The 9,037-nt window shown below is 38.1% G+C and overlaps 1 protein-coding gene and 1 long non-coding RNA gene across 2 annotated transcripts in view; one reads left to right on the top strand and one right to left on the bottom strand.

Annotated features, from left to right (window-relative positions):
* Positions 1–9,037, bottom strand: part of LOC107694714 (amyloid-like protein 2) — a 32,355-nt gene that overhangs the window by 12,148 nt on the left and 11,170 nt on the right. Inside the window, exons 9-11 of the mRNA XM_016494404.1 lie at positions 6,917–7,016; positions 3,267–3,440; positions 1,123–1,158 (exon numbers count right to left, since the gene is read on the bottom strand). Of these exons, the coding sequence (XP_016349890.1) occupies positions 1,123–1,158; positions 3,267–3,440; positions 6,917–7,016 (310 nt within the window). The remainder of the gene's footprint in view (positions 1–1,122; positions 1,159–3,266; positions 3,441–6,916; positions 7,017–9,037) is intronic.
* On the top strand, positions 51–514 carry LOC107694717 (uncharacterized). The gene is made up of 3 exons (XR_001634913.1): positions 51–223; positions 306–380; positions 458–514. It is a non-coding gene; the product is annotated as an uncharacterized LOC107694717 (long non-coding RNA).

The following is a 9,037-nucleotide window of genomic DNA, read 5'->3' as shown; positions in this document are numbered from 1 at the left end:
CTCACGCACACAAAAACACACTCACGCACACACGCACTCACGCACGCACGCACTCACACACACACTCACGCACACACACTCACTCACACGACACGATTGGCTCCGATATAAAGCTGAGTGAACTGGGTGAGGGATCGATCAGATTGACTCGCAGTGATCTGGAATGGAAGAGCTGATCAATACTCAGTCAGACGCTGTTGGTAGACTGGCATTCAAATACATGGTAAGATGTCCATTTCTAGTGTTTCTGAGTGATGTGTCTGTTGTGTGTGCGTGTGTTTAAAGCAGTCTGTGGTTTCTGTCAGGAGATGTGTAAAGTAGACTCCAGCTCAGACTCTGAATCAGAGTCCAACCCCAGATGGTCTGATGTCAGCAGCAAGGTATTTCTGTCCAAAATCAACCTCAAACATGAGCTAAACACAACACATCTGACTTGAACTGCATGATCTCGCGTCAGGGCTGTGAAAGCAGCACTCCAGAAGCTCCTCAGAAACTCCAGCAAAACTACCAGCAGGTAAACACAAAGCACTGATTCGCTTCTTTAGTCACAAACAAACCTGGTGTGTAAGTGATGATGATGATGATGATGATGATGATGATAATCATCAACATCATCATCTTTAAAAATATGTATTACTTTTATGTAATAAAAATGTTAATTTTTTAAAATTAAATTTACTTAAATTAAAAATTTACATTTACTTCAAAACAATAATATTAATCCAGGACATGGCCACGAAAACCTCCACTTTAGGTGTGTGAATCCAAAACCAATAAACTTGCTTTCTTTTTTCCCCATTTAGAATGGAGTTTTTAATAATAGTTTATGATCAGCATAATAGTTTTTAATATGCTCTTAATATACTCGCAATGCATGTAATGCACTTTAGCGGTCACAAAAAATACAGTTTATATAAAAAAAAAGGCATCCTGACATTACTGAAATATTCCAAAATTGAATCAATATCGGACAGAATCAAAATGAAATATAAAAAAAATGCAATACCCAGCCCTATATGCAACAATAAAAAATAAAAAAACAACGAAGGAAAAAAAATTGCAAACACAACATTTAAGCGGCTGAAGAAGAAAGAGAAACAGAGAAAAGCAGCAGAGACCCACCTTTCTTGAAGGCACGAGGGGGTTCAGAGAGATCGCCTAGGCATTGTGTATAAGCAAAAGACAAAACAAGAAAAGATTGGAATAGAAAAAGAGAAAATAACCCAGGTGAGTAAAAGAGTAGTAGTCAGGCTTATCAAGCTGTGTCTGCGGACGGAGAGGAGAATCCCGCAGGGACAGAATGATAAAGAAAAACAAAATCAAAGAACAGGGTAAAGAAAGACCCAGGATGTGTTTCTGGACAGGCCTGTCATAATGAAAGCCCTCCTGGGCTCTAATGTGTTTATTACATGGCTCTTTTTGTATATCGTGTTTTAATTTTACAGTTTTGCAGTTTCCTTAAAGGCTTGGTAGGCCCAGGCAGGACAGTAATTAATCCAGGACATGGCCACAAAACCCTCCACATTTTGAGTGTGAACACACAATACCAAAAAAAAAACGTACTTTTTTCCATTTAGAATGGAGTTTTTAATAATAGTTTATGATCATCATAGTTTTTAATATGCTCTTAATATGCTCATAATGCACTTTAGCGGTCACAAAAAATACTGTCTAGCATTAAAAAATTTGTGAAATATTCCAAAATTTAATCAATATCGGATGGAATCAAAATTATATATATATATAAATGATAAAGAAAAACAAAATCAAAGAACAGGGTAAAGAAAGACCCAGGATGTGTTTCTGGACAGGCCTGTCATAATGAAAGCCCTCCTGGGCTCTAATGTGTTTATTACATTGCTCTTTTTGTATATCGCATTTTAATTTCGCAGTTTCCTTAAAGGCTTGGCAGGCCCAGGCAGGACAGTGAATGAGCAGGAATGGGCTCAGAAAGAGAGAGATTTTCAAAGCACTTGGCTGCAGTGACGCCAGAGCCTCAGGCTTTATGATTTCAGCTGAACTTCAAATGGCGTGGTGTTTAAGGCGATGCCAATGGGGATTCAGGCAAGCTTAGATGAGCAGAAACCTATGGCCCGAGTGCAATATTTGGACTTCATGCGAACAGGACTCATGCTTCCAGAGAGCTTCACCTGAACGGCTTTGAGAGAGAAGCTATGAGCAGACCTCTAGTACTGGCTCAAAACAGACACTTTAAACAAGAGCCAGCCAGAGAAAAACACGTGAACAAGGCACTGGTGGCTTAATGTTTCCTGGAAAACTTCCAATCACATTTCACCCCAAAATAAAAAAAAAAGTTATTTTGCATGAAGAAAATTCTATTTTATAATTTATTATAATATATTTTATATATTATATTTTAATTAATATATATTTTAATATTTATATAATAAATAATATTTTTGTACTTTCATAAAGTCACAAAGCAAAGACCATAATATATTCTTCATTTTCTATATTTGAAATGCTTCTTTTTTTATTTTGGGGGTGAAATATGACCGTAACAGGTTTTATAAGATTCACTTTAGTAGGTTGTGGGTAATGAGTTAACTACGTTTTCTGACTGGTGCCATGCCAAATACTGGCTGAATATTGTTTGCAAAGATGAATGAACAATTGAATGCGTTTCACAGTATATACATCTCATATCACATGAAATTACTACAGTATATCATATGAACATATTATATAATAATGCCAGATTAAACATTTGCCTTTCTTTGTGTTTTAAGTTTGTTTATAGCTACTTTAGCTGACCATTTATCCTACTAAACAAGCATATTCTCCTCGAGTTACTACAGAAAATCATATCAAACCTTCACAGAATGCTTTCAGCGTTAGAAACGGTAATAACACTATAGTTCTAGAAATATGATATTCAATAGGATGTGGAAATATGATATTCACTTTTCCAAAGGGTATTGGTTATTTTCATTTTAAGTGCAACAGGGTCCAACCCTGATGAAAAACAACTTAAACCACTCTCAGCTGGTTTGCTGGTCTCCCAGACTGGTCCGTTTTCTGGTTTTAGAAAGGGTTTGGACACTTTTCAGGTGTGCAGGCTAAACTCAGGCTGAGGAGCCTGCTAAGAGGGTTAAGCTGTTTTTTTTCCCCAATAGTGAAGGGGGTAGTAGTGGCATGACACCGATACAAAAGCCTTCCTCGGCAACAGTGCAATATTGAGAGACCGTGGAGAGCAACCGCGAGCCTTAAAGGTTTGCCTGTGTAAATTTAGACAAGAAACGTACCCTCGGGTTCAGCGGGGGAGCCCAGAGAGTTGACCTGGAAGGGGCGGAAAGGCTTTCCTTCAAAGGCAGGAACCTCCACACTCTCCTCAGAGGACACAGTAACATCAGGCTGTGACTCAGAGATGGAGGACAGGAACTGGTCCATATCTGCCTTTTGATCCTGCAGAAATTCATCTGAATTGGGGGATACAGAGAGGAACATGGTTCAAAACAGCAAATCACAAGATGGAGGAAGGGATCTATTCCTAAAACCATTAAACGAGGCACGAAGCAGTCATAAACGCGATCAATTATCCATTGCGAGGTTCCGTACTGCGGCACTTCCAGGCATCGGTGAAGCTAAAATGACCCTTTCTACTTCTCTAAACTTGCAAAAACACTCTGCACAGAGTCTGGCTTAAAAACTACGCATCTTCACACACTAGTGGGAATCTGGAGCAGTCTTGACCCAGTTCTGTCAAATCCCACACACTAGTCTCATCTATACTACACAATGCCACGGGGCTCCTCTCATAAAATGAACGAAAAAGATGAAAAAAAAAAAAAAAACATAAGTGCAGAGGGGTGTCTCTGGGAACAGCTTGACTGTTTCCACCTGAAACAAAGAGCATGGCGCAACAAACACTTCAGAACACTCCAATTTACGTTGATTGCGGTGAAATGTTTTCAAGCTGAGCGATAAAAAGAGAAGCCAAATAAACACTTGTGTGTGTGTGTGTGTGTGTGTTTGTGTGAGAGAGAGAGCTAATTACTGAAGCCAAGCTTTTCATACAGGTGTAATTATCTTGGCATCTGAGATGCAGAGAGATTGTGGAGTTGTTTAGGGGACTAAAAGCTCAAAGCAGGACAAAAGAATGCATAAAACAGACCGAAAATCTTTGTACAGCTTTATCCGTGATAAATCAAGGAAGCTTTAGAGTTTGACATCAGAGTTCAGTTTGTCGAGCTCACACACTAACGAACCACATCAAGCAAGATGCCTTGAAAAGGGAGGTTTGGGGTTCGGTTTATTTAAACGCAATCTGACATAACTTGCAGGAATGGATCAGTATTGATTACATACAATCTACCTATTTAAGTAACATGAACTGCTCGTTGTTTGGTTGTACAGAAACTTAGTGTGGAATGTTGAACACTTCATGCACTCAACTGTTGCAGCGTTAATTATGTAGCGAAGGGGGAGGGGCTATCAGACTCTCGTTTATGAATGACAAAATAACCATATATAATTCATACACTACATGGTTGAGTAAATAGTGCATAAGTAAATAGTGTGCGTAGTGCGTCATTTGGGACACAGTTAGAGAATCTTAATCATTTTCTCCATAAGGAAAGTGATTTTTAACAATAATGTACAAGCTTTTCATAAAAAAGACCCAACGTGAACTCAAAGATAATTAAATGATGAAATATGCTTCTGTTCAAATTCACAAGTCATGATTTCAACGTCTTAAAAAAAAAGTAACAAAAGTAGAAACAGATCTTTTCTTCCATATTGTGCCGTACATCGGAGTGATAATCAAAAATGAAAAACGAAAAAAAAAACAAGTAGGACAACACTGGGACTTGGTTGTATCATCGGTTGCTGATTAGATGGAAGCAGATCTGAATGAGAGCTTGCAGTCATTAGTAAAAAAAAAAAAAAAAAGTTCAAGCGTTATAAAAATTGATAATTAAATTGACCATTAAATTAAAAATGAAATGCATTCATGTTTTTCAATAACATGTATTTAAAAATTGATAATTTCACGCTGACTTTAATATGCAAAATACCAGTGAAGAACTACACTACCCATAATCCTGCACAGAGATCCACCAATCAGAGCTGTCGTCATTATGGAAAAAAAAAACCAGGGTTCAGCAGTGACCAGACATTCCCATAAAGCATTACAAATGATGCAACAGAGTCTTCTACACTAGAGAATTTTGTAATAAAGAATTTCATACTCCATGATTATGAGCGAATAATTGCACTTCGTACAATAGTTTCTGATCTGATTATACCGTTTGCAGTGTTTCCTGGGATTGTAGTTCATTCCCTTATAGAAGAATTTAAATAGACAATGTTTTTTTTCCTGTTTCAATTTTTGCTTTAAATCTAAGTTTGCAATTTTGTGATTCATCTCAGAGTTGGTTGATTTGGTTCGTAGCTTAAAGAAGACATATTATGCCCCTTTTTACGATATGTAATATAAGTCTCTGGTGTTCCCAGAATTTGTCTGTGAAGTTTCAGCTCAAAATACTCCACAGATCATTTATTATATCATTTTGAAAATGCCTATTTTGAGTGGAAGCAGAAACACGCTGTTTTTCATGCCAGTCTCTTTAAATGCAAATGAGCTTCTGCTCCCCACCCCCTTTTCCAGAATAGAGCTGTGCCATCGATGCGTTTCAAAAAGGCGGGGCATAGAGGAGAAACAATAATGTACAGTATGTGGAAAATAATATGTTTTTTTAACTTTAAACCGCATAGATATTTCATTACACCAAATACACAAAATAATGTTCTTTTTAGCAACATCATATGACCCCTTTAAACATATGAGTTTAAACTTCTGATATACGGTTTTCTGAGCGCACACATCCGAAGCACACGGACAGAAAGCGGCTGTCACAGGCATGTGAGTATTAAAGTAAGTTATTTTTCACACACAAGTTTACGTTGAAAACACACATGAGTTACAAAAAACAGTCGGTTAAGGTCTGTGAAGGTAAACAGTTGGGAAATAAATCGCATGTTTATTTTAGATCTTTGTGGCAGCAGCAATATACATTAAATAAATAATTAAATCCACTGCTCTCGTCTCCTCTGAGGCTGGGACTGTAAACAGTGTTCTGTACTCGTCAGTGCAGCCAAAGACAGAACAGTTAGCATGTTTTGCTCAAACTTTCGCCATGGCATTAGAACTAGTACACCGTTGTCGCTTGCGAAATCAAAATGACGGCGCCGTGGGTGGAAACTTACAGATTAAGGGGCGGTAATATTATAATGAGATCCCTTTGCCACGTCACCAAGGGAGCGAAATCAGACACGCTCGTTTTTCTCAGATGCTTGCAGAAAAAGGCTTCCCAAAACAAAGTTACTGGGTTAATCTTTTTCACGTTTCCTTGGTTGGTAGATGCACTGGGGACCTGATTATAGCACTTAAAACCTGGAAAATCAGATTTTCATATGTCATGTCACCTTTAAAATTATTTTAAAATTCCCTATGGAGAAAATGAATGAGAAAAATACTTCCAGAACCAAAGCCACTAAAAAAACTGGACAGTTCCGCTTGAGTTTTGCAAGCAAACATCTCACATTCTTGATCTCTTACGGTGGATCTGTGGCAGACAGAATCAGTATATTCTCAGCAGCAGACACTGTTGTGCATTTAAGGTCAATGGTAAAACCAAATAGACAAAAACACGAGTAAAACATTGAAGCTGACACCTTCTTCTAAATTGTTACCTAGCAACAGAGGAAAATACCTGCCACTAGTACTCACCATGTTAATCAAGTTCATGACGCAAATAATATAATGTGACAAAAGGTAGTAGTAAAAAATACCAAGCATTATCATCTCTCTCTCTCTTGTTTCTTGCTTATGTGATTTCAAAAATGCCCATTTTCACCATTTTCCAAATCTGATCCAGATCTCCACACTTACCAATCTCATCCTGGATCTCCTCTGCGACGTAGGGCACCTTATAGAGCAGGGACAGGCTCTGGTTCATCCTCTCCTCAATCACCCGCAGGTGGGTCATCACCTAGGAAACCCAGACACACACTTTTAAAACAGAAGATGTCTTACGCAAGATGATATTTATAAAAAGGCTCCATTCTGCAGGATGGAACTTGTCTGTGGTTGTGTATTGTTGGATGGATTAATGTAACTCAGGAAACACAAAAGTTTTGTGGCAATCTTAATACGTAAACAGTGAGGAGAAGAAATGTTGTGACTGTGGGCTGTAAAATGTGTGAGTGTGTACGAGCAACCACGCCTGGTTCTTTGTTGTCACAGCGTTTGTGTGCAATGCTTAAAAACCAGCAACAGATGGCAATGAAGGGCCTATATATCTGAAGAAAACGAAGGGGTAAATTGCTCTTAAAATGTCCTTGTAGACCTTCTAGGCGCCCATCTGGACCTCAGATACTGTATTTAGCTGTCGCACTGTTGCTTTAGGAAGTAAGTTAGTTTATGTTGGTCTGCCAGTCATACCTGGACTTCTACTCGATTGAGAGGAGTTGCCAAAATAGACTGGAGTGCCATTTCTCAAACACAGTTATATAAAGCGCAGCCCCACAAGTCACCAGTGTAACTGCTATTTTTGCTTTTATAAAATCTACATGAGACATGACAGTTGATAAAGGGATAGTTCATCCAAAATGACATGAGGGAAAGCCAATGACAGAATCTTCATTTGGGTGAACTATCCCTTTAACCCCTGTCCCATTGTCCCAAAAAATCTTTTAAATGGGACGAGGGTTACAGATTCAGGGGCAGAATTACAAAAGTAGTTAAGAAATCTCATGAGATGAACTGAGAAAGTCTTCTTGTCAATTCTTGAAAAATTCCTAAGTTCTCAAATATTTTTGAGAATAAGATAATTATTTTTTAATAAGAAAATTACAGGCTTTAGTGGTTTTATCCGATTCTAGCTGAAAAGCGCTAATTAGCTCAACAAAAAAACACCTAAAAGACAGTCTTTTTGCACTGTAATAATCATAATCACGCACACAATTTACATTGCAACTGGCTTGCGGGAGTGCAGAGATGTGCTGCTTTTAAATTTAATTTGTTTTAAATAGTTACTTTTAAAGAGCCTGTTGCAAGACGCAGTGATCCGTTGTTACGGAATTTCAAATTCAGCAAAAAGTAACATGACAGATTATTCTTTACATTATCAATCAATGGTGTCACTTAATGCATATGTTTTATATGTAGCTAATGTGTCGTTGTAATTCTTAATATATTTGAAAAAAAACATATAATAATTAATAATAAAAAAAAAAACCTTCGCCTTCCGGGATTTTAAAATCAAGTTGGAGGTTATCCTAACTCAAACTTAAATTTGAAACAATCAGGAACTGCCATCAGTCAGTAAACAAATACACAGGACATAAACTGTTGTGCATGTGGGTTTAGTTTCCCATGATTCTCAGATCTGTGCACACCTCTGGGTCTGTGCCATGTCCCGTCTCCCATGACAAACATCTGTGCTGGCCAGTCTGGAATGCAAATTATAGAGCCACGCCATTGGCTCAGACTTAAGTTACATCCAATCAAATCACTACGTGTGATGTTACACAAGAGCAGTGCGGTGCAAATCTCTCATATAATGTTTGAACAAGAGAATCCAGTCATGCTAACTCACTCATGGCTCTCCTGGACAATCTGAACACTATACATATGCACAGAAAGCACCATTAAAGGGGTCATATGATGCGATTTCAATTTTTCCTTTCTCTTTGGAGTGTTACAAGCTCTTGGTGCATAAAGAAGATCTGTAAAGTTGCAAAGACTAAAGTCTCAAATCCAAAGAGATATTCTTTATAAAAGTTCAGAGTCAGCCACACCTACCTAAAACGGCTCGTTCTAACACGCCCCCACATATCTACCTCACTATGTGGGAAGATTTGCATAACACCGCCCAAATGTTCACGCAAAGAAAGAAGGCGTAACTTTTAGTCTAACTGTAGTATTGTTGACGCTGCAGCCATGTCGTGAAGGCACGGTGTGCTTCGTTGTGAAAGCGAAACTACTTTGTTTGGTCTTCCAAAAGAGGAC

Source organism: Sinocyclocheilus anshuiensis, unplaced genomic scaffold (genome assembly GCF_001515605.1).
Source record: "Sinocyclocheilus anshuiensis isolate Anshui unplaced genomic scaffold, SAMN03320099.WGS_v1.1 scaffold4110, whole genome shotgun sequence".
NCBI classification, from domain to species: Eukaryota; Metazoa; Chordata; class Actinopteri; order Cypriniformes; family Cyprinidae; genus Sinocyclocheilus; species Sinocyclocheilus anshuiensis.
Note: the sequence above shows the minus strand (reverse complement) of the source record. Positions and strands in the feature narration are given on the sequence as shown.